General features: G+C 39.7%; 1 protein-coding gene across 1 annotated transcript in view; it reads left to right on the top strand.

Moving 5' to 3' along the window:
* Positions 1 to 11404: 11404 nt before the first annotated feature.
* Positions 11405 to 26972, top strand: part of LOC134537287 (uncharacterized) — a 129165-nt gene continuing 113597 nt past the window's right edge. The window contains exons 1-2 of the mRNA XM_063377562.1: positions 11405 to 11420; positions 13523 to 13756. Coding sequence (XP_063233632.1) covers positions 11405 to 11420; positions 13523 to 13756 — 250 coding nt within the window. The remainder of the gene's footprint in view (positions 11421 to 13522; positions 13757 to 26972) is intronic.

The raw sequence follows: 26972 nt of genomic DNA, 5'->3' as shown, positions 1-26972 counted from the left end.
GCGTCAAAAAGCCCAATTCAAATACAGAGATCGTATACGGTTCGAAAGGGCTTCCAAAAAGCAATCGAATGATAACCAATAGAACACCATATGACCGAGTGAAGCAGTGCCGGGAACGTAAAAGAATGAATGCGGCCGAGCGGATCTACGACGGTGCCAGTACATCTGCAGCTGGGGCAGTTGAAATTATGCAAGTGGATGATGAAATCGCTTCTATATCGACGCCGGACTGTGTAGGCATCGATTGTGTACGATCGTCGTTTATGAAGACACATTGTGCAGCAGCTAGTGCACGTTTCACTACGACGCACATAGGGGTATTTCTTAAATTTAGCTGGCCAAAAGTCGAATTATTAGAATTGCACTTAGGTAAAAAAAAAACGTTTCCTATAAAAGCTAAGTAGTTGGGTGACCTAACCACATTGTTTTCATTTCACCCACCCCATTTTACAGATGGTAGTGTCAGTCGGAACTCGGGCATTGCTCGCAGTGGTTGTGTATACTCGATGTTCGTGCTTTAAAACTCAATATTTAAGTATTTATTATTTTATGTTCTATTGTGAAAAGATGAATTCTGGTTATGGATTCTGAAACTCCTGGTAAGTAACTTTGTTTTTTTAGTCCAAATATTATAATTTTATAAACCACTTTTTTTTCTTTTTGACTTTTAAAACAGGCTTTTAAATTCAGTTATTTTTTATCCAAATTAGTAGTTTTGGGAGCCTTTTTGTTATATTGCCGGGCATTTCCCGGTTATGATGCTTATATATTCTCAAAATATAGTAGTTATACTTTTAAGAATTGTATTTATTGATTCCAACTAATTCCTACTCCTCCATGTAGAGTGATTTCAAATTTATAATATGAAAATGTGAAAAAAATCATACTTCCGATACATTTTATTTCTATTATTTCAGGACCTTCTGGAAATAGTTTGATGACTCGTAAGGCAATATTTGACCTGATGAGATCAAAAATTATCTCAATTTTAATGGCTAATTAGAATACATCGAAGATTACTTGGTTTCACATAAAACTAATACTGAAGAACAAGTTATGGAAATAAAGCGTAATTTATCACGATTGATATCAGAAATGAAAAATCGCTGGGTAACAGAAAAATACAGAAGTGATTTATTTGTAAAAAACAATGAAAAGTGGTTGAGTGGAGTGTTTAAATTACCTGTATTAGTGGCAAGAAGAAGACCGGGTGGACCAACAAAATCCTTTCAAGACATTAGTGAGCGAAGCAAAAGATGCAAGACTGAGGGTATACGTTTGTCTGATAGCCCTGAGAAAATTATCTATGCAGCTGAAATGTAATTGAGAGCCCAAGGAAATAGATGTGCGTCAAATATACTGAAAGAGATTTCAGAAAGTAAGGATTGTGCTAAGGAGTACAGGAATTCAATTGAGTGTGACAAGGCACATGCCAAGCAAGTTTGTCCGGAGGAAGCACTAGCAATGTTTGTAGATGCTGATTTGTCAGGGACGCAAAATGACAGAATCAGACAAACAACAGGAAATCTTCCCTGCTACTCAGTTTTTCAGCAAAATAAAAAAAAACATTGTTATCCTTCCGATGAATCTTTCAACATAACTGAAACCTGTGCCGAAGTGAATTTACAAGGTGTTGTGAACCACACAGCCGAAAGATTACTTTTACATTTAGAAGAAGTTTTGAAAACCCTTGACGATAGAGAAAATACTTTCCGGATGATTTGTAAATGGGGGTGTGATGGCTCACAACAGGCTCAGCTCAAACAAAAGTTTGAAAATGATAGCGGATGCGACTCACACATTTTTCAAAGTTCTTTTGTGCCTCTGCGTATAGTAAATTGAACGGAAAATAAATTATTGTGGCAGAACGCAACTCCATCGTCACCGCACTACTGTAGACCTATCCGTATACGCTTTGTAAAGGAGACAGTTTACATAACGAAGGAAGAAATCAGTTATGTGGAAAGTGCGGCAAATAAATTGGAACCAACAGTAACAATTGGTGGAAGACCATATATTGTAGAAAACAAGATAATGCTAACAATAATAGACTCAAAAGTGTGCAATGCGGCAACAGGCACAAAATCTACAATTAGATGTAATATATGTGGAGCTACATCTAAAGATTTCAACGATTTGAATAAATCAAGTGAGATTAATGTAGATTCGTTGAAATTCGGTTTGTCTATTTTACACGCCAGGATTCGGCTATTTGAAAGCTTACTGCAATGCATACTGCTTACAAACTTGGCGTGCAATATTTACCCGCTAAATCTGAAGCAGACAAACTTTTAAAAGAACAAAGAAAGAATTCAAGACGAATTTAAAAGCAAGCTAGGTCCCCGCGTAGATTTTCCCAAAGCTGGATCCGGTAACACTAATGACGGAAATACAAGTCGACGATTTTTTGAAGACTCTGATTTGGCAGCTGAAATAACAGGCCTGGATGTTACTTTCATTTAAAGAATAAAAGTGATTCTTGAATGCATTTCAAGCGGGTACAAAATAGATGTGAAAAAATTTCAAAAATTTACTAAAGAGACTGCAGAACTTTATGTTGAACTGTACGGTAGGCATAACATGACGCCTACCATGCATAAACTATTGATACATGGTTCTATAATAATAAAGAATGCCCTTTTGCCTATTGTTTGAAGAGGCAGCAGAAGCCAGAAATAAGCATTTCCGTTCATACAGGCAAAATTTCGCAAGGAAATTTAATAGATTAGACAGTAATACAGATATTTTCAATAGGTAGTTGTTAAAATCTGATCCCCTGCCTGCATCAAGGCGAACAATGATCAAGAAAAAACGAAATTCTTTTATGAAGGAAACATTGGAAATCTTGATATGTGAAGAAAGTTAAGGCTTTTTCCATTTAATATTTATATTTTTAGTTTTAAACTATTATTATAATTTTTTTTATTTTAATTTAGTTAGTATATATGTATATATTTGACCACTGTAATGATTAGCCTATATAAATTTTATTTACAAGAATTTTTCATTTTTTTTTCGCCATTTGTTTTCGCTTTTGCCCTTTGCTACATTGCATTGCTGGAAATTAGAAGTGAAGATACTTTTGCATACAAGTTTTTATGAATTATAGATTATTTTCCAAACGTTTAAGAGCGATAAATAATTTTGTCCCGCTAGAGTAGTCCAATACCCCTATGTGCGACGTTTGTCAACAATCCATTCGGACATAAAGTGTGATGTGTGTGATCGTCTATGGTTTCTGCGCTCATTGAAGCCAACAAAAGAAAAACACTTACCTGTTACGTACACGTATTCACCTTCAACACAAGGCCGTGTCCATGAGACAGCCACGCCCCATTTTTTTATTTCCTGATCAGACCACGGATTGCAGGCATGAACATACCTGCTAATGTAATCATTTTTTCTTTATTACATTCCCAAAAGTGATTTGAGACATTTCGATGCATTTCCTTTCGCGAAGTCCTTGGAAGGCGTAAACGGCCTATCTGCTTGCGTGATCGCAAGTGCGTTCAGTGACGTCACGAAAGTGATTAGCAGCTATTTGCGGAGGTTGAAAACCGCACGCTCTGCTTGCCACGTAACTCCGTCTCGGATGTGGACGGTGTCCGAAAGTTAGTCACCAATGGCTTACGTATCTTCATGCTGCTGTTGGGGTCTAGTCAGCGGCGTTTGTTAGCAGCATTTTGTGTTGCTTTGCAAGTGGCAGTCGGGAAATGGGTACTATTGGCACTGCATCTGATAACTGTCGACTTCAAGACAAGATGCATTGTGTAGCATCCAGTCTAGTGCAAGCTGATACAGTCATTATACGAAACTTCAGTCTATGACTCCATACAGCAGGGGGGGGGGGGGGGGAAATAAGGGTGGGGGGTGGGATGATGGATTCTCCTGCCCACCTAAAAATATTTTGAAATTTTCACCGTCCCAGTAGTTTTTTTGTTTAGTCCAGCCCAAAAAAATGTGTACATTGAAAATAAAACTTTGTTAGTGAACTAAAATATGTCGTCACAGATAAATATAGCGCGTATAAACCATTAACTATCATTGTGTCGTTTATGTGGATCTCATTTACTAGCGAGTTATTTGTAACATGTATATACACCTGTAATTTTGAAGAACATTACACTGGGAATTATAAAATTTTGACATGTGTTTAGCCATCCTTCGTGAACTGATTTTTTTTTTAAAAAATAAAATTGGTGTAGCATAACTTAAATATTGCAGGATGATTTTATATAATGACAAAATTAAGTTCATTTAAAAGATGCAGTAATTGTGGAGTTATTAAGGAGCCTCCTTTGTAGAAAGACTGTCAGTATTTCTGATAATATAAAATATTTCGATTTAGTTTAGAATATTAAAATTACGCGTAGGCTAGCCTAGGAAAATATCAGTCGAAATTTCCGTCGCAAATTCACTATATAAATAAAATTTAAAATATAAAATTATTAATAAACTTAATTTTTTAAGTGTTTTTATATGAATTAAGTGTTACGAAATATTGTTAGCTGCGTATATTCGTGCCTGTAATATTTTTGGTTCATTCGTGTTGAACATAATTTTGAGCGTACGAAAATTAGTCCGAAGCTGGAAATTGGTGTGTGTGTGTGCTGTTTGATGCACTGAACGGCGTATCAAAAGTTACCCGCTGTCCTGGACTGTAATTCCGGGACGGTTGAGAGAGCCACTGAAGTCGACTCCCACCAAGGACGGGAAGCCTAAGATGTACATCAAGTTCTGTCCTTGCCCGAACACGCCCGAATATTCACCTTCGGCCAACCTCGGGCTCATTTGTATACATATTTATATTTCTCTGTTTATTTTAATGTAGCTATACTAACCTAACTAACCGTCCGTAGTGTTTTAAAGTGTTTTGATGTAACTGGACCTAACCGACCACTTTTAATATTTGAATTCATTTTTTCCTGAGCAAAAATAAAACAAATCCCGAGGTTGGCCGAAGGTGAATATTCGGGCGTGTTCGGGCAGGGACGGAACTTGATGTACATCTTAGGCTTCTCACCAAGGACATTCGGGTTCGGTTCCCGGCGGGAGAGAAGCCTCTCGTACAGCGGGCGAGAGGTCGACGTCACGCTACACCTCAACTGCACGTCCACGAAACCACGCGAAGCGCGCAAGCGCACTCAACCTTGCGATACATTTTCCAGCACGACGAGAAAAAAAAAAAAGGACCACGTGCCCGGCTCCACTGCCTCGCGCGTTGGGGTCGACTGGCCGCTTGATGCACGAGCAGGTGTCGCCCTTAACCGCTTCCCTGGACGAGAGGAAAATTACTTGCAACAGGCAGAGGAGCCCGTGTTTGTTGAAATAGGGCTCTGATGAGAGTGAAATAGGCAGATTCGATTTACTCAGATCAGGTGGTCCGTATACTGCAACCAGAAGCCGATGCACACCTGCCGCCTACATTCAGTTTAAAAAAAATATATGCAAGCATGCAAATGTGCTATAACGCAAACATGCCATTGAGCACTGCTGCCGCTCAAGCACAGCTTTGCAAAGGAGTTTTTTTTTGGGGTGGAGGGGGGGGGGGGGGGAGGCACAGAGGCACCCAGATTTTGAATTTTATTATATTTGGCAGGGTAGATTTATGTTCGCTTCGATACTTAAGTTCATATGTTAAGATTTTCTTTCATTAAATTTGTACGAAACTATTGAAGTTCAGTATTTGAAACCACAGTAAGCTTGTAAATATTCTGTCTTATTTAATGCTGTATTTTGCAACTGTATCCTGTCTTTGTACCGAAGACCCCCCAGAGAAGTCTTGAAGGGGACTTTGCTGCTGCCATCTGTGTATTCAGCGAGAGTTTTGATGGCTAAAAACTTTAATTAGCTTACACTAAAGTACATGGAGGTACCGACTTGTAATAAATACGACGAAAACAAAACAGCGACGAGTTTTACGGTTGTCAGACTTCTTTAATCGTTAAACTCTCTTCCCCGAACATCTCCGGCCATCGAATGCCCCACTCCCTGAAGCATTGCACTTTTACGTTTTTCGTTACGCTCTGATCTCGACTTAACCGTGCCGGCTGTGAAGTAAGTTTCACTTCCAAGGAGCCGCCGGGGACGCGGAAATGAGGCCGCGATTCACACGACTGGCGCCTTTTGGACAACCAGCGTTGCGCGACTCTTCGAGATTTTCTGCCGCCCGCCCTTCCACTGAGTTCCTCGCCAGCCTCTGTTGTTCCACAACTGGAGATGATTTAGGAAACACTGTCGCCTTCTCTCTGCCCCACATCGCTGCCTCGCTCCGAACTGCAGATCGATGGCTCGGATACTCGTTCCCTTCCTGCTCCGCGTCCCTCTTCCTCCTCTTCCTCCACCTCCTCTTCCTCCACCTCCTCTTCCTCCACCTCCTCTTCCTCCACCTTCTCTTCCTCCACCTCCTCTTCCTCCACCTCCTCTTCCTCCACCTCCTCTTCCTCCTCCTCCTCTTCCTCCACCTCCTCTTCCCCAACCTCCTCTTCCTCCACCTCCTCTTCCTCCACCTCCTCTTCCTCCACCTCCTCTTCCTCCACCTCCTCTTCCTCCACCTCCTCTTCCTCCACCTCCTCTTCCTCCACCTCCTCATCCTCCTCCTCCTCTTCCTCCTCCTCCTCTTCCTCCACCTCCTCTTCCCCCACCTCCTCTTCCCCCACTTTCTCTTCCCCCACCTCCTCTTCCTCCACCTCCTCTTCCCCCAAATCCTCTTCCCCCAAATCCTCTTCCTCTTCTTCCTCTTCCTCCACCTCCTCTTCCCCCACCTCCTCTTCCTCCACCTCCTCTTCCTCCACCTCCTCTTCCTCCACCTCCTCTTCCTCCACCTCCTCTTCCTCCACCTCCTCTTCCTCCACTTCCTCTTCCTCCACCTCCTCTTCCTCCACCTCCTCTTCCTCCACCTCCTCTTCCTCCACCTCCTCTTCCTCTTCTTCCTCTTCCTCTTCTTCCTCTTCCTCCACCTCCTCTTCCTCCACCTCCTCTTCCTCAACCTCCTCTTCCTCCACCTACTCTTCCTCCACCTCCTCTTCCTCCACCTCCTCTTCCTCCACCTCCTCTTCCTCCACCTCCTCTTCCTCCACCTCCTCTTCCTCCACCTCCTCTTCCTCCACCTCCTCTTCCTCCACCTCCTCTTCCTCCACCTCCTCTTCCTCCACCTCCTCTTCCTCCACCTCCTCTTCCTTCAAATCCTCTTCCCCCACCTCTTCTTCCTCCATCTCCTCTTCCTCCACCTCCTCTTCCCCCACCTCCTCTTCCCCCACCTCCTCTTCCTCCACCTCCTCTTCCTCCACCTCCTCTTCCTCCACCTCCTCTTCCTCCACCTCCTCTTCCTCCACCTCCTCTTCCTCCACCTCCTCTTCCTCCACTTCCTCTTCCTCCACCTCCTCTTCCTCCACCTCCTCTTCCTCCACCTCCTCTTCCTCCACCTCCTCTTCCTCCACCTCCTCTTCCTCCACCTCCTCTTTCTCCACCTCCTCTTCCTCCACCTCCTCTTCCTCCACCTCCTCTTCCTCCACCTCCTCTTCCTCCACCTCCTCTTCCTCCTCCTCCTCTTCCTCCTCCTCCTCTTCCTCCTCCTCCTCTTCCTCCTCCTCCTCTTCCTCCTCCTCCTCTTCCTCCACCTCCTCTTCCTCCACCTCCTCTTCCCCCACCTCCTCTTCCTCCACCTCCTCTTCCTCCACCTCCTCTTCCTCCACCTCCTCTTCCTCCACCTCCTCTTCCTCCACCTCCTGTTCCTCCACCTCCTCTTCCTCCACCTCCTCTTCCCCCAAATCCTCTTCCTCCACCTCCTCTTCCCCCAAATCCTCTTCCTCCACCTCCTCTTCCTCCACCTCCTCTTCCCCCAAATCCTCTTCCCCAAAATCCTCTTCCTCCTCCTCCTCTTCCTCCACCTCCTCTTCCTCCACCTCCTCTTCCTCCACCTCCTCTTCCTCCACCTCCTCTTCCTCCACCTCCTCTTCCTCCACCTCCTCTTCCCCCACCTCCTCTTCCCCCACCTCATCTTCCCCCACCTCATCTTCCCCCACCTCCTCTTCCCCCACCTCCTCTTCCCCCACCTCCTCTTCCCCCACCTCCTCTTCCCCCACCTCCTCTTCCCCCACCTCCTCTTCTTCCACCAAGAAATGTGCTGTATTTGTATGGCTATTTTACCATACAATTCTGTACGTTAAAACCTTCGAGAAAATGTACAGCAACTCTACCCAAAATTGAAGTGTGGATTATCATACTCCATGCATTAAATAAAATCTAGTACCCACCGTATTCGCGAAAGTGCTCTGTGGCAAGACACGAGTAACCTATGTGTGTACTATACCCGTGTACACACTATACCTGTGTGCCTATGTGTGTTCTATAGTAAAATCGTAATACCCACATATTTATGTATAAATAAATTCAAGAGGGGGAAATGTGCGTGAGGGGTAGACGAGTGGTACTTATTTTATAAATTTTTCCATTTGCTTGACAGAAACTTTTGATATGTCACAAATGCATAAATGAATGTAATAGTTAAAAAAAAAAAGTTTCTAGAAATTAACTCTACATAGGTCTATAATTTTTTTTTGTGCGAAAAGAAAGTTCGAATCTCAATAAGTGTAACGATATATTTTGAAGTTTTTACTGACACTAGTGTGCTCCCAGCCATGAGAATTAGGAGGGGGGGGGGGTAAACTGTTAATTATTTTTACAAACAAAAGCAAGAGTACAAAGTTAATTTTAACTAAAAAGCAAATTTGAGTACATACTCTTAAATGAGTGAGGTTTCATTTTAAATAATATTATAGTTTTTTGCTTGTAATAACAAAAAAAAACATAATACCCATTTCCCCTGACTTAAGTTATTACTTTTACATGTTAACGGGAGTTAATACCAGCCTGAAACAAATTTTTGGCTAGGCCACAGGCGTCTCTCTCGTACGGGTGCTTGTCTCGAGTCCTAAAGCTTATGAGTTTGGCTGAATTGGCATCACCTCGTTGCAGCGGAGTTGGCCCACGTTTCCTGTGTTGTGGAAGAGTGAAGGGGGAAGAGATTGTTGAATGGTGGGTATATGGGAGGGTGTTGTCAGCGGGAAGGAAAGAGAAAGAAGACTTGACGAGGACGAGAAAGAAAATGCGAGAGAAGCGATAAAACAATGATGAGGGCGGAAAAAAAAGGGATGGGGGAGGCTTTTATTTGGTTCTTTCCCCCCCCCCCCCCACTACAGCGAGATGATATGATAGTATTGGGAAGAGGTTGTGTGGTGGTAAGCCTGTTGCCGCAAAACCTCCGAGGAAAACCTTGAGACACGCGCCACTGACTTTTAGCGATAAAAAAAAAACGATGTCTTGAGAAAACAAAACGCCCAATTTCTGTCAAGCTGGATCTCATCCGTTTCCGTCCTTGAAATCCAATGAAATCCAATGCTTGGATTTTTCAGAACTATTGCGAACGTGGTGGACTTTGTCGTGAGGAGACGGGTTGACACTCATGAGTATTTAGAGGATAGACTGTTAATATGTAATTATCATCCAATATAATAATAATATAATTTAATATAAATAATTATTTAATATCATGTGCTTATAAATATGTAATCAATTAAATATAAAACTAATTCAAAAATATTTAAATATATCATCTATATTATAAATTATTAATATATAAAATTTTTCTTGCAACGACAACGGTCAGCCCTACGCGTGTGTAACAATTTTGATGCTTTAAAATTTGAATTATACTATCAAATTACACTTCGAAAAATTCGTTCTTGCCAATACGTAAATACCTAAGTTTAAAATGCAGTTAATAATTTGACTCGCAGGCGCGTTTCACGTTTCTTAACCGCTGTTCCAAGCGTGGCCAGCATAATGTTTTTTTTTTTTTTAAGTTATACTTCTTTAGGCGCGTTATGAAAAAATGATGACAGTGAAATTTTAAGATGCGCGCGCATCACTGTAACACAAAATTAACAGGTTGAACCTGCCCGCTAAAGCGCTCATTAAGTCTCGAAAAAAGCTGCCAACAAAATAGAAATAGAACCTCTATTAGTCGCGCATGTTGGCACGCTCGTCGCCTCTGATCACTGTTTTCATATTTATAATATTTATCCACATGTTTCTAGTTTCTACATTCACAGCACGTGTTTTAATTACACCACTGGATGGCTAAAGGATCAAATAATTCGTTAAACTGAGTACTGTGACGCATCGCGCGCGGTGGAGGGGGAAGCGCCGTCATTTTGAGATAATTTTGCTGCGTTTCGAGATTTACATTTCGTGTAACTTTTTGACTCGGAGAAACCACGACGTTCGTTTGAGTTTCAATAGTCGGCTCTCGTCAAAATCTATCGATTGCATATATAAAATATTATGTAAAATAGTTACAGTGAATGTACATGATGTTAAAATAAAAAAATAAAAATTATTTACCCATCCAAAAAATCGGTTGTCTGTAAAGTCGGTTTACGGACGATAGTTTAACGTGACAACGTCATAACAAAACATTGATGAAATTATTGCATACTTTTATGAACTAAATTGAATCATTTTTATTGACTTATCACTATTTTGTATGGATACAAAGAAGAAGTGAAAAGAAATCTACAATTTAATTGATAAATTTACTTTTATTTGCACTCATTAATTCAAATATGTTTATTACTTTAACGAAGAGATTATTTTAACTATAACTATTATACATTGTGCAAAAGATCCCGGGTGTAATTTGAATTATTATGTGTAACTGTAAAACACCATTTTTCGTACAAAAACATATTTGAAAATTCAACATTACTTAAAAATAACCCTACCGATTGTGCTGAAAATCGGTGGACGATCGTTAAATTACATAATATTAATAATTAAAACGACGAAAACATGATTGAAAAGTCAAATCGATGGTTGTTCCAATCGATTGGAAGAGAGATACGGCGCAAGCGTACAATGAGCGTAACGGGAAACATCGTATTGGGACAATGTGCGTTACGGGACACTTTTTCGTGCGTGCAGCCGGCGTTCATCGATCTATTATACGTCACGTCAAAAAAATAGCGTAGGTATGTATATTTTGTATAGCAAATATTAGCTGTTACGTTCACGTATTCGCGTACAACACAAGGCCGTGTCCATGACACAGCCACACCCCATTTTTTCTTCTATATATAATTTCAATATTATATTGAGTTTTTTTTTTTTTCGTTCGAGGCGCGGCAGTGGCGTACCCACAAGGAGGTTTGTGTTATTGAGCGGTGCGAGTGTTCTGCCCTGGGACAGAACCCAGCGCCGTGGTTCTCTGGCGACCGCGAAGGCGCGCGTGCGGGTTCGATTCCCCGAGGGGGCATAACGTTCACGCAGCATGTTTACCCACTGGGTTGGTCAATTTGGAATACATGAATAAGTGTGCGTGCCAATTTCCACTAAGCCCGCTGGCATGGTGATCGCGTACGGTGAACAGGAAAAAAAAAAACTTGAATAATCTCACTGGAAATTGTACTATCGAACAGTTTGCGATCCTATTCCAATACAGGATGTCCATAAAATAATGTCCCAGTTTAAATGGTATATTATAACAGTTTAATTTAGCTATTTGTTTAAAAACCATACATCAGTTTGAAGGTAAACTAACCTAGTTTTTTTGTCACGTATTTCATGGTAGTTTTCTCTGAATATAAATAAAACCAAATACATTACTTTCTCTGCCATCATCTATGGTCAGCCTATAGAATATTAAAATAAATTTCATGTATGTAGTGAATTAAGTGTAAACTGCGATAAATGTAGTGTCATGGAGTACAGGATATAAAATACTTAGGTATATTTCTCGACTATTTTCTGAAATGGGACAAACATGTTTCTTATTTTACATACAAAATAAAATAAAAATGTATAAATTTGTTGAACTAAGAGCTATATTATCTCTTGAAGGATTTAAAATGGTTTACTTTGCTCTTTTACAGTCTGTTCTGCAGTATGGCATTCTGACCTGGAGAGGAATGAGCAAAACGTTAGTTCATCCACTTATTACGATTTAAAAACTAATTGTGCGAGTCATTGCCATAAAAAGATACATACCCATCCAAGTAACTTTTACAACTTTTAAGAGTATTTTATATTAAAAATATTGTATATTAGAGCTGCATTAACTAGTATGTATCAGTTAAATTATGTATATAATAATTATCCTGCACAGCACAGACAGAACATAAATTTACCTATTCCTCTATTTCATTAAATACTTTCACAGAGATCTTTAGAATTTTTGCTTCCAATAATAATAGTTATTTTTTTCTGAAAAAACTAAAACAAAAAAGTAAAGTTTTACATAATGTAGTTCTTTATGTGCTTGTACTTTTTGTATTAACATTAATTTTTGTCTTTTTTATGTATATATTTTTCTGAAACAATGTTAAACTTTATCTTGTACTTAATATAATTTCACTTTTTAACTTTAATCAACTTATGTAAGATTTCTAAAGTTATTTTTATTAATTTTTTTAATTGCTACATCATTTAAAATGTTCACATTAGTCAAAATACCGAAATTGACTAGATGCACTCACACACAAACTTGCTTTTGAGTGTGCTAAATTTCATGTTTAATTTAGTGAAAAATAATCAAAGAGTAAAAAAAGAGGAAAATAAAAGTATATTATTATTATTCCTACTATACAACACTTCAAAAATTATTTAAATTATATAATATATTATTTCACAACGTATTTATAACGTAGGCCTATTAGAAAAGCCACATTGCAAAAAGGCGCTCTGTTCAAGACTACTGTTAGCGGAACGAACGCTAAAAAGCTGTCTATTCTTTCTCCATCTCTCTGTCTCTCTTCAAACGCTATGGACGCATGCAGCACAAGCGACGTCTGTAGGCCGCACAGAAGCTTCTCCCTGCTTCCTGTTACACATTTCCGTTGCATTCACGAAATTACTCCCACAAAATGCCGCATACCGAGAGCTAAGATGCTACACACCAATAAATCGTAAATGTTAAGGAATTTGTATTTTATTTTACGACCTATTGGACCTATTTGTACCGGTGAACTAATATGGACGACTCGCAAGTTGAAACTAATTTTTTTTACAATATTTTAAGCGGCACGCATAGCTATGCCTAGCCCAGGACTCCAAACCGGACACCATGTGTGCACCGAAATTTGGCGCTGCAACCCCGGCCGGGTCGTGTCTGGTAAAAAAAAGGGGAGGGGGTGGTAATTGTGAGCGGGGCGGAAAAAAGGGTTGGCGACAAAGCTCTCTTGTGGTGCGCGGAGACTTCCGTAAACATCGTCCTCCCCTACCCCCCTTCTCCTCTTTCTGTCTCCGCACTCCCCTACCGTCGTCCACCCCGAACACATTTGATTGTGATGGGGGTCGCCAACTCTCTTCTCACCCCTTTTTTTTCCCCCTCCTCTTCTGTTTTCCACTCCCTTCTCTCGCTCGGTGTGAGCAGTGCTTAATTACGCGGGAGCCCTGAAGGGATGGAGGCGTGGAAGAGGAGAGGGGATGGCAGCCCGTTGGAGGGGGCGGGGGGGTGTGACGTCAGTTAGGCGCCCCCGCGATGAGTCAGCTCGCCGGCGGGTGGAGGGGGGAAGGGGCGTGGAGGAAGAGGAGGCGGACTGTCCGACTGGTGTTCCAGTCGGTGTATGGCCTCGTCGGCGCGAGGTGCTGGTCTGTCCTCTGCCCCCCTCTCCCCGCAGCGTGGCGCCCCACGTGATGTTGGGGGACGCCCCCTCGGGCGGCCGAGACCGCCATCTCTACCACGACCACGACCACCAGGGTGAGTCGACCGCTCTCCGCGTGCTATCCGCTTGCAAGCCAGTCGCAACACGTCCTGAAGGGGGACGCACCACAACGGCGAAATGCCAAATTGACCACAACGCCGAAAAATGTTATTGCAGGATTGCCACAAAGGTTAGGTTAGACTAGGTTAGGTTAGGTTATGTTAGGTTAGGTAAGGTTATGTTTGATTAAAAGAAACGCACACAAATTCATTCAGTTGTTATTTCGGCGTTGTGGTACACAGCAGTTTTCTAGCTGTCGGCGTTGTGGTCAATTTTGACATTTCGGCGTCATGGTATTTCTGCGTTGTGGTAACGACCCGTCCTGAAGGCCTTCAACTTAAAATAGAAACTCAATAAGGAAACAAAATGTCTCATCCAGGAATTTTTTTTTTATGAAAAGAAGATAAATTATTTTATTTAAAAAGTGTTAATTTCTATTTAATTTGTAAAAGGTTTGACAAGTGTAACAGATGAACGTAACAAAGAGAACATCGTGGGCTCCTACGCACATGTACGTCTGAATATTTAAAAAGTTTTTTGGGAAAAAATTCAAGCGTGTGGCCGTCGGAAAAAAAGGCAAGAAAGTTGCAAGTTGAACAGTGCTTGCTTTGCGTTACTGCACCCATAGGCGTGCCTACAAGGGGGGGGGGGGCAGGTGGGCCATCCCCCCCCCCCCCCTAATGTAATCACTCTGATCGGCAATTTCTCTAATGCGTTCGTTAATATTCGTATATTCCTGGCACTGTGACACTCAAACTGTGTTTCAGTGTTGCAGCATGCTAATTAACAATATTTTTAAACATTTTATCGTTCTGGAAATAAAGCTGCCTTAGTTTATTTAAAACATGAGGTCCCTTAAAATGGCCAAGCAAAAAAAAATATTTAAAGAGGTTTGTTAAAGTTCTGTTGTCTGAATTGCTGTGTTTGCATTCACTAAAAAGAAGTTCATTTGAAGGTAGATCTGGACCAAGCTATTGGAAATTCGAGGGGCAAAAATGTGTAAGTACCCTTTAAACATTGTCTATGAAAAAAAAAAAACATATTTTCAAGATTGTTAAAATTATACGGATATAAATATTAACTAGTAAACATTTCTCGTTGATACTGCACAAAAATATAAACAAGTCAATGAGTGAATGTATTTAGGCTATTTAACATTCTAAATTCAGCTTCTGATTTAAAAATTTAGCAGGCTCCCCCTAATGAAAATGTCTGGGCACACCTATGACTGCACCTTGCGAAGTTTATAAGCCGACACACCTGTGATTTATGTATGAACCAGGCCGTCCGTAATCAGCCCCTGGAACGTAGGCAGAACGGCCGTGATTTTGAAGACTTGTGCAGCCGACCTTTGAAAGACTGATATATACCTTATCGGTGCGCGTAGCTGCGGATAACACGGGTATTCGGTGCATTGCAGCTGCTGTAGGATATTGTCCATTTTTTTTGTTTGTTTCGGTGAAGGTTCGCTTTTTTTTTGCGCCGCTGTGGACGGGAACATGCCAGGAAGGTTTGATTCATCGCGTGTTGCTTATTACAGTTTTCGAAAAAAAACACGACGGATAGGCAGCAGTCCACACGGTTATAAACGTGTGTGAGAGAGATTAGGTCGGAGTTAGCTGATGTATGTAAATTAGATGTAAAGGAGATGAAAGATGGGCTGACCAATATTACATTATGCCTCGTTTGAAATTTGGTTTATTTAATGTGTTTAGAAACCTAGTTAAGTTGAAATTAAAACATGCACTTAAGTATGCATGTTTTTTTTTACTTTTTTATGCACTGGCTTTTACATCGAAGCTTTTAATTCCAAAAATATATTTCATTATTCTTAAACTTAACTCGTTAACTTTTTAACGCTTCTTTAGTTTTACGCTTTTACTTCTGTGACTAATCATAAGATAACATTTTGTTATTTTTAACGTGAATATTTACGTACTCGTGTTTTATCTTTAAGAACGAAAATTAACGAGTTATAATTGTAACGACGGTAATAACGAGTAATTCGACCTCGCAAAAAGAAGAGTTTTCAAGCCGGATTTAAAAATAAATTTGTAAATATAGAGCTCACCATTTTTTTAATTGAAAAAATATATAATCATAGTGTCCATGAACTGGATTATTCGTGACAGAAACATTTCGTTGTCACTAATAATGATTTTGCTGAAAACTTTTTTAATATCATTAAAATATTTGGTTGTCTAATATCGTATAACAACCACGATTTTGTTTTCAGTGTGTCTTCATTCATATAGGATTTTATGGTGACTAAAGAATGATCCAATCTATAGTTTTTATCATCTGTGATTTCTCGCCAACCTCTTAAAATAAGTGTTTATTTATTTAAAAATTTTAATGGTAATATTATTTATTTTCTTGGTTTCAAGCAAATCTTGAATATAAGCTATAAAATTATTAAGTAAAATGTATCAAATGTACGCATAAATCACAAACCAGTTTGCTTGTTGCTGCGGTTTGCCGGTGGATGAATGGTTTTTGAATAACGGTTAAACGTGGCGATGAAAATTTTGTTTATTTTTCTCCGTAACAACTTTTTTAGAGTCTTAAAAATGTTCGCATTAAGTAAGTTGTCACACAAAAATACAATCATAAGAAATCAAATAAAAGTATTTTTCTTATCTGCTAACCAGATGAGTACACTCTGAATAAGAAATTGTGAAAACTGGAAATAACCTGTGCAATGAAACTGAAAACCTTTACAAATCTGCTCCGTTATGAATCAGTTATATAACAAAATTTATTTAAATGTATATTTCACATATCTATGAGCAGCTGAGATGCATGAATTAGGATGGATACTCGGTGACCTTTTGCGACCCAGGGTAGCGAGTGTCGCATAGCGATGAACGAAAGTAGGCGAGGAAAGTTTTTTTATCTCCATCGCGTGTTAATTATCGCAGCGATAACATCGTCCTTTTTTTTTTGAGTGGCCATAGTACGCGGCGTCCTTTTCAGGTTCCCTAATTGTGTCCGGTCGTGTAGCTCGGACATGGACGATACGGACACACACAAGTACGTGTTTCTGCCACCCGAGGCGGGGTCGTCATGGACGAAGCATCACTGAGGCAAACCCCAGGGTGCGCTTGTTATAAACTTTTGTCATTTAGATTAAAGGAAAAAAATTCCGTATCACGCATTCGAGATCTCTTTTGATCCCGATGGAATGATCCTGTATACATTGATCTTGTGATTCATGATGCACGCTGTTTAAATTTAGTACGTCAAAAACATCTTGGATATAACAAAAACTTGTAATATAGGGCCTACAATGAATTTCCACAAGACCTGACATATTTGTTTGTATTGTGATATTCGAGTTCAGGATCTTTCGACACACCAAATTAAAACAGCGAGCATAAAAAAAGAATCAAAATTCAAATGATCACGCAATCAGGATGAAAGGATAAACTTGGATACGTGATACGGATAATTACCCGATTAAATTTGTCATCGATTATCGTTCATTCTTGACGGTTTCGTATTCTAAGTTTTTCTGTGACCTAATTATCTACGTCAGAAATCGTTACAAACTATCGTTTCGTCATGAGAAGCTATAGAACTATCGAAACTAATAAAGACATCGTTACTGTCGTAATGAGCAATGCGTGGATGTCGTATTTGTTGCACGTAGCTGTGTTCGTCTGAGCTACGATATTTCTTCTGATTACTTCCACGGAATTCTCTGCTGTCTATGCTTTAACTATTGTCATCTGCCGATTTCGGCTTGTTTTTGTTTGCTTATTCATATTTTGTGCTCGTTATTTAGGACATACAGTGTAACCATCAATGGCGTGTGTCAAAAATTTAAATACACATCGAACATATGACAGCCTTGAATGTTTGCAGTTTTTTTAAACGTTATATTCGAGATAAAAATGTGAAATTTTGATATAACATTCATCCGGGAAAAAAAATTACAAATTGTAAAATCAAATATTTCACAGTACCCTTATAATAATAATAGTATATAATCAGTGCACCAGTATTACTGGCTTTTCGAGAAAAAAAATTCCGACACTCGTTTTAGTAACGTCTTTTTGATCGGAAAGCCATTTTCGCTCGCAAATTTTGTCACGCCGACGCCACAGATGCTTCTACGATGATTGGCTAGATGATATGTTTATCTGCGTCGCTCCAGTCACGCTATTTTTATGGGGGTCGCCATGACGTCATGCAGTAGTGGATCGTGTATCAAGCTGCAGTCGCAACGCCATGACGAACACGATACGACACAGCAAACCGTCGTGCAGAGTTTCAGCACGACAGATTTAATAGCGTTGGGTCACAAATACCCCGACAATACTAACCCGATGATTTCTGATTTGGCTGTCGCCAAATACTTCCATGAAATGCAGTATGGAATACGCTGAAAACAGTGTGAAAGAGAAAAAGAAACATGCTAATTTAGCCAATGCCTTTTTTTTTGCTGATTTCTGCAGTCCTTTAACCCAATGTCATACAGAATACAACGAGCCTAAACTTTTATTAAAGGTTTTTCGCTGAACTCGTCCATTCTTCCATTAAATCGTCACCAATATACAATAGCAACATTGACCATAAACACGATATCCGTTCATATAATAAACAGATGAAGGCAAGCTACAAATATTAAAGTGTATCCACACGTAAAACAAAATATGTTTCAGCATAAATATTTATCAAGTAAGAAAATAGTTTTGAAGTTTAGTTCGGTAAGGTTTCCGTTTTGCTTCCTGTCGGGCAGCACGAAATGACAAAATTAGAAATATGATATATTCCTTGCGGGCCGTCGGCGTCGGGGCGCGTAATTCGTCGTGTTGACGTCACGGTTACCTTGTATTTCATTGGCTGCTGAGCGTGTCGGACCTGTCGTGTCGTGTCCGTCGTGGCGATGTGACTCCGGCTTTAGGCGTGCCCGTATGCATAGGAGAAAAATTAAATAATGTTTGTCTCAAAAATTCAGATATCTAGAACATTTTTTTACAACTGATTGTTCTGTACCGCAGTATTTTTTTATTAGTGTATTTACAAGTGCTATTGAAACCGCAGAGTAATGCAAGTTACACAATAAAGCAAGCCAAATGTTTGTGACCGGTGTCACATAAGTGCGTTTCTGCCGTTGAACTAAAACTTCCGCAGTTTTTTTTTTTTTGCTAAAATATTCTTTAGGCTACTTTCCTAAGAGTACACAATGTAGGACTCTCAAGAACGCACTAAGTAAATCTTATCAAAATTGAACATCTAACTAATTATATAATTACCGAGTAGAAACTGATAAACCGCCCCGGTTCAATCCCAGTAACACAAGCCTATTGGAAATTTAAAGGGCTACAAATAGTAATGGATATATTTGTGTTAGTGACGTTCGTTGGTGCTTCTATAGCGGTGTCCCCTCTGAATTAACGCACAGTCTTCTCGTCGTGCATAGGACAACTATGAGATTTATACGGGGGAGAAAAGAAGATGAAGGTGTAATGCAAGTCCCTTAAGTGCTTTGAAGGATCTGTACCGTATGTTTCGTGACTTATAATTGTTCTGAAATCACGTGTTTCGGAAGTTTTGAGTGTTTCCTGAATACAGTTTGAAACTGTTATCCGGAAACAGAACTAGTAGTATAGGATAGCCGGTCCGAGGACTGGCGCTGGCGCGTGGAGCCAGAGCCGGTGTCCGCCATCTTGGATTGTGACGTCACGGCGGCCATCTTGGATGAGCGTAACGGGACACAGCGTAACGGGACAAGTTTGACCTTGACCTTTGACCCTCAAAATTCGCCAAAATTGGGCAAAAATTGCCCAAAATTCGTCAAAATTTACATTTCTGTGGAAAAAAATTCCGCCAAAAATTTTCAAAAAATTCCACAAATTAAAAATTTCTCTTTTCGAGGGAAAAATTCCCATTTCGAGGGAAAATTTCCCGTTTTTATTCCTCAAAAATCCCAGCGGCTAGAAATGTCCTGATAGAGGCTTAAGCATCCTTAACTCAAGCCTCAGTTAAGCCTCTGACGTCATCAAGGATGATGACGTCACCGCTGCAATTTCCGTTACGGTCGCCATCTTTAACTTTTTTATGTATTACCCGATTTTAATGAAATTTTTTTTAAAAATTATAAAAAAAATTAAATAATAAAATTTTAACAAAATAATTATAAAAAATATACTTTTACGACACGGAGTTCGGAGTCCTCGGTTCGAACCCGACGAATGCAAAAAAAATTAAAAATGGCGACAGGCTCCTTCCTCAATGGTGGTTGCAGGCAGACTGACTCCCACCACTTTTTTCAAAGCATATATATCGTCACCCAGTATGACGTCACGTCCACCATCTTGAAATTTGGACGCCATCTTGAAAATCTTTATTTATTATCCGAATTTAATGAAAAAAATTCCAAAATTCATCAAAAAATTAACGTATTTGAATTCTGTTTGATTATATCGATGTACCTCCTTGGTTCGATTCCCGGCGAGAGTAAACGGTCGATCCTTCCTCCATGAAAGCTACCTAGACTGATCTAACACCAACAATACCAAGGTATATATCGTCAACTGGTATGACATCATGTCCGCCATCTTGTCTTCATCCGCTGGAGATCACCATCTTGTTTTCGTCTGCTAGAGTGTGCCGATACCATGTAGTATAATTATCTGGTCACCATACTTTTGTCCTCAACTGTTGACATTGAACATTGACCTTGACCTTGAACTTTGACCTTGACCTTGAACTTTAACCTTGAAATTTGACCTTGACCTTGAAATTTGACTTTGACTTTGACCTTGACCTTGAAATTAGACCTTGACCTTGAAATTAGACATTGTCCTTGAAACTTGACTTTGTCCTTGTCGACCATCATGGATCCGACATTTTATGTTCAGTACATGCTACCAGGAGCTACCACCTGCTGGAGTACGTCATAGTGTGTGTGTACTTGTATTATAGAGTACATTTCCATCTGGATAATTTTATTCTAACCCGCTACAGTGCAGTAATCATTTATTATGGAGGTGCCCTCCGCCATCTTGAAATTCGGCCGCCATCTTGAAATCATGTAATAATGTAGCTAGAAAAGCGGGAAAAAATCCAAAATTCATTAAATAAATCACTCATTAATTTACATATTGATTCGATCGATTCCCGTCCTCGGTTCGATCCCTGGCTGATACAAAACAACTTTAATTAAAAAAAATACTAAAAAAGTGTTAGGTTTGAGAAAATAAAAACACCACAAGTTCTATTAAAAAAATTTTATTAAATAAATTCAATACACTACTACAAGTACAAAAAAACACTGACAAATTACCAAAGCCTTTTGGATTCCTCGATTCAAACAGTCTTCTTATTGTACGGACTAAGCCTTTTACATGACTTTAAATGTCTATCCGATCCGTTCATCACCGCAGCCAGGGACGGACTGAAGTTCATAGCACCTATATATAGTCTCATTAGCCGATACAACACATGAGTCAAATCAATAACCATGTTCATTATACTTCTCGGAGCATTTTTTATAATGACGATGTAAGCTGTCGAGACGTGAAATTAGTTTATTACATTTTATGCACTGAAATTGTATTCTTTGAACATTATAAGAACAACCGCTTCTTTCATGTCTGCGAGCATTTGAGGTGATAGTAAATGATGCACCACAGTATTTGCACTGATGCGAAGTACGCTCTTCATTAATTGAAGTATTCAATGCTGATGAAACTTCAGCTGATGGTGGAAAAGCACATATCGAAGTCTCCTCCAGTGTAGTCAGAGACGTTGCCAACGGGATCTGCTCCAACATCGTCGGCGCCGACGTCATGGTTCCCGTAGTCGATGGTACATCATCCATCGAGTACGACGTTAAAGTCGGTAAAGATGCCATCGAAGTCTCAAGAACAAGCAATTACACGTCTTATGCACCAGAAGAAACAAACTAGGTGATCCGTACACCGTCGACGGCAGTAACAAACTGAGTGTCCTGCTGTCTAGGACTCGTTTATATACATTAACCGGTTTTAATAATACGCTAGTCAAATCAAGAACATTTTACTAAAATACTAGAGTCAAAACAACATTAAAAAAATAGAAGCACCATCAAAAAAAAGTAAGCAAACTTGGAAGCACCTTCAAAAAAGGAAAAACAATAGGAAGCACCGACTACGAAAAGGCAGCACATTTGGAAGCACCGACAACGAAAAGACAGCACATTTGGCAGCACCGACAACGAAAAGGCAGCACATTTGGAAGCACCGACTACTTAAAGGCAGCACATATGGAATCACCGACTACGAAAAGGCAGCACATTTGGCAGCACCGACAACGAAAAGGCAGCACATTTGGAAGCACCGACAACGCAAAGGCAGCACATTTGGAAGCACCGACTACGAAAAGGCAGCACATTTGGAAGCACCGCCTACGAAAAGGCAGCACATTTGGAAGCACCGACTACGAAAAGACAGCACATTTGGCAGCACCGAAAACGAAAAGGCAGCACATTTGGAAGCACCGACTACGAAAAGGCAGCACATTTGGCAGCACCGACAACGAAAAGACAGCACATTTGGAAGCACCGACTACGAAAAGGCAGCACATTTGGAAGCACCGACAACGAAAAGGCAACACATTTGGAAGCACCGACAACGTAAAGGCAGCACATTTGGAAGCACCGACAACGAAAAGGCAGCACATTTGGAAGCACCGACAACGAAAAGGCAGCACATTTGGAAGCACCATCATCGAAAAGACAGCACATTTGGAAGCTCCATCAACTAAAAAAAGGCAACAAGGAAGCACAAGTTACGAGATCTAAGTCTTAGTTAGAAATCAGAATACAAGAAATAAAAACATTAAATTCTTATAATTTAAATTATTTATTTTATTGCTTTATATTATACAAATGCAAGTAAAACAAGCCATTATTGTATGTAGCCAGCATTCCTCAGTTCCTTGAGTATGAAGGATATTTCTTTGATGCACGAATAGTTTCCTGCACAAAGCGAACCATGTAGAAGTCTTAGCCGGTCAACCAATATGTTTGGATCTTTCCATGATGTGTAATCAATCTCTTCTACCACCATCTTCCTTGCACCTTTATAAATATTATGATCTCTGGTGTCTTCCGTTTTACCACTAACCTCAGGGTAACTTTCATGTTTGAGACGGTGATCATCACAAGCTTGATCAGATTTATTTAATATATCACGTCGTTTCCACCGTTTCGGTCTCAGGACACCGCCACATTCTTCGATCTTGGCAGCTTTAGGTGCTTCATCATAGTCTATGTCTTTGTCAACAGCCTCAGTCACTGTAACAATCACCGTAGAAGGAATCGTCTTCACCCAATTTACCGTAATAATTCGATGTTGATGATGTTGAAGTGTCTTCATCGTCTTCATGCTTCCTTTTTAGGAGTCCATAATTTTTACAAAGTAGGAAAGATCTACTTGAATTCGGCTGGAATATATTCTCACTTTTCACATTAAGGATTCTTCCATTGTCTTCATTCTTCCGTAAATCATCAACCTCCTTAAATTTAAGTTCTTTGTCGAGATCGGAAGAGCCAAGAAAATTATTGTCGTAATGCAGATCACTCTTCCTTAGGATGATAGATTCATCGTTGTCCTCTAGCTTGTACGCAGGCTTGGCGCTACAAGTTCTGCCATGTCTTTTTAGGCTCTCTCTCCGCGTAAACGACTTGCTACATCGAACACAACTTATCATATTGCGCAGTGGATTTTTAACACAGTCATTCTTTTCGTGTTGTCTTTTATTCTTTCTCAAGATAAAATCTTTACTGCAAAACTTACACCTATGTTCTTTCGATACAGCGTCAGATCCCAAATCAGAATTCATATTAGTTACTGAGACTAATTCCAGATACCAATTGAGTGTTTTAAATTAGATCCAATACTTAAATAGAAATTTTTTTCATATTTCATCAGCGAGAATTAATATATCTCCTGCAAAAGTACTTTATGCATGTAGTTCTGCTTTTCAACAACAGATGTCGCCACATGTTGCTTGCAGGTAAATAATATTTAGTTATTTTATGCGGGATGCGGGATGCTCACTAACGATCGCAAAAGAAGGATGGCTTCGCTAGACTCCAAGGAAAAGGAAGTTCGTCTTGCATGTTGGTGCTCCACAGATGTCTCATGGCATAATATTAATTTGACTGAGTAATGATATGTGTTAATTCCACCTTATAAAAATATTGCAAGTTTTGATTTAGTAGCAGAAATTATCGAATTCAATGTAACTCCAAATAAAATGACATGTCTCATTAGACAAAAAAAAAATCCATGCAGAGAGCGGTTTCTCAGAATAGTCAGAAACACTTGAAGAAACCACAGGAATGATTGCAAGAACACGGGAAAACCCATCAAAATACTGACAAGAATAATGAGGAGCACACAGAGAAAACCATCAAAATATTGACAAGAATATTCAGGAGCACACGGAGAAAACCACCATAATATTGACAAGAATAATCGGAAGCACACGGAGAAAACCGCCACAAGTTTTCTTTGTTATCATAAAATTACAGAAAAAAATTAAAAATAAAAAAACACAACAAATTCAAAAACTGATTCTGGCTTGGACTAGAACTCTATCTTTGCTCAACAATGAGAAGTTCACAAGCTAGCATAATCAGTTTTTGAATTTGTTGTGTTTTTTTATTTTTAATTTTTTTCTGTAATTTTATGATAACAAAGAAAACTTGTGGCGGTTTTCTCCGTGTGCTTCCGATTATTCTTGTCAATATTATGGTGGTTTTCTCCGTGTGCTCCTGAATATTCTTGTCAATATTTTGATGGTTTTCTCTGTGTGCTCCTCATTATTCTTGTCAGTATTTTGATGGGTTTTCCCGTGTTCTTGCAATCATTCCTGTGGTTTCTTCAAGTGTTTCTGACTATTCTGAGAAACCGCTCTCTGCATGGATTTTTTTTTGTCTAATGAGACATGTCATTTTATTTGGAGTTACATTGAATTCGATAATTTCTGCTACTAAATCAAAACTTGCAATATTTTTATAAGGTGGAATTAACACATATCATTACTCAGTCAAATTAATATTATGCCATGAGACATCTGTGGAGCACCAACATGCAAGACGAACTTCCTTTTCCTTGGAGTCTAGCGAAGCCATCCTTCTTTTGCGATCGTTAGTGAGCATCCCGCATCCCGCATAAAATAACTAAATATTATTTACCTGCAAGCAACATGTGGCGACATCTGTTGTTGAAAAGCAGAACTACATGCATAAAGTACTTTTGCAGGAGATATATTAATTCTCGCTGATGAAATATGAAAAAATTTCTATTTAAGTATTGGATCTAATTTAAAACACTCAATTGGTATCTGGCATTAGTCTCAGTAACTAATATGAATTCTGATTTGGGATCTGACGCTGTATCGAAAGAACATAGGTGTAAGTTTTGCAGTAAAGATTTTATCTTGAGAAAGAATAAAAGACAACACGAAAAGAATGACTGTGTTAAAAATCCACTGCGCAATATGATAAGTTGTGTTCGATGTAGCAAGTCGTTTACGCGGAGAGAGAGCCTAAAAAGACATGGCAGAACTTGTAGCGCCAAGCCTGCGTACAAGCTAGAGGACAACGATGAATCTATCATCCTAAGGAAGAGTGATCTGCATTACGACAATAATTTTCTTGGCTCTTCCGATCTCGACAAAGAACTTAAATTTAAGGAGGTTGATGATTTACGGAAGAATGAAGACAATGGAAGAATCCTTAATGTGAAAAGTGAGAATATATTCCAGCCGAATTCAAGTAGATCTTTCCTACTTTGTAAAAATTATGGACTCCTAAAAAGGAAGCATGAAGACGATGAAGACACTTCAACATCATCAACATCGAATTATTACGGTAAATTGGGTGAAGACGATTCCTTCTACGGTGATTGTTACAGTGACTCTGAGGCTGTTGACAAAGACATAGACTATGATGAAGCACCTAAAGCTGCCAAGATCGAAGAATGTGGCGGTGTCCTGAGACCGAAACGGTGGAAACGACGTGATATATTAAATAAATCTGATCAAGCTTGTGATGATCACCGTCTCAAACATGAAAGTTACCCTGAGGTTAGTGGTAAAACGGAAGACACCAGAGATCATAATATTTATAAAGGTGCAAGGAAGATGGTGGTAGAAGAGATTGATTACACATCATGGAAAGATCCAAACATATTGGTTGACCGGCTAAGACTTCTACATGGTTCGCTTTGTGCAGGAAACTATTCGTGCATCAAAGAAATATCCTTCATACTCAAGGAACTGAGGAATGCTGGCTACATACAATAATGGCTTGTTTTACTTGCATTTGTATAATATAAAGCAATAAAATAAATAATTTAAATTATAAGAATTTAATGTTTTTATTTCTTGTATTCTGATTTCTAACTAAGACTTAGATCTCGTAACTTGTGCTTCCTTGTTGCCTTTTTTTAGTTGATGGAGCTTCCAAATGTGCTGTCTTTTCGATGATGGTGCTTCCAAATGTGCTGCCTTTTCGTTGTCGGTGCTTCCAAATGTGCTGCCTTTTCGTTGTCGGTGCTTCCAAATGTGTTGCCTTTTCGTTGTCGGTGCTTCCAAATGTGCTGCCTTTTCGTAGTCGGTGCTTCCAAATGTGCTGCCTTTTCGTAGTCGGTGCTTCCAAATGTGCTGTCTTTTCGTTGTCGGTGCTGCCAAATGTGCTGCCTTTTCGTAGTCGGTGCTTCCAAATGTGCTGCCTTTTCGTTTTCGGTGCTGCCAAATGTGCTGTCTTTTCGTAGTCGGTGCTTCCAAATGTGCTGTCTTTTCGTTGTCGGTGCTTCCAAATGTGCTGCCTTTTCGTAGTCGGTGCTTCCTATTGTTTTTCCTTTTTTGAAGGTGCTTCCAAGTTTGCTTACTTTTTTTTGATGGTGCTTCTATTTTTTTAATGTTGTTTTGACTCTAGTATTTTAGTAAAATGTTCTTGATTTGACTAGCGTATTATTAAAACCGGTTAATGTATATAAACGAGTCCTAGACAGCAGGACACTCAGTTTGTTACTGCCGTCGACGGTGTACGGATCACCTAGTTTGTTTCTTCTGGTGCATAAGACGTGTAATTGCTTGTTCTTGAGACTTCGATGGCATCTTTACCGACTTTAACGTCGTACTCGATGGATGATGTACCATCGACTACGGGAACCATGACGTCGGCGCCGACGATGTTGGAGCAGATCC

The sequence above is a fragment of the Bacillus rossius genome, chromosome 12, assembly GCF_032445375.1.
Source record: "Bacillus rossius redtenbacheri isolate Brsri chromosome 12, Brsri_v3, whole genome shotgun sequence".
Taxonomy (NCBI): Eukaryota; Metazoa; Arthropoda; class Insecta; order Phasmatodea; family Bacillidae; genus Bacillus; species Bacillus rossius.
This window is presented reverse-complemented; position numbering and strand designations above follow the sequence as displayed.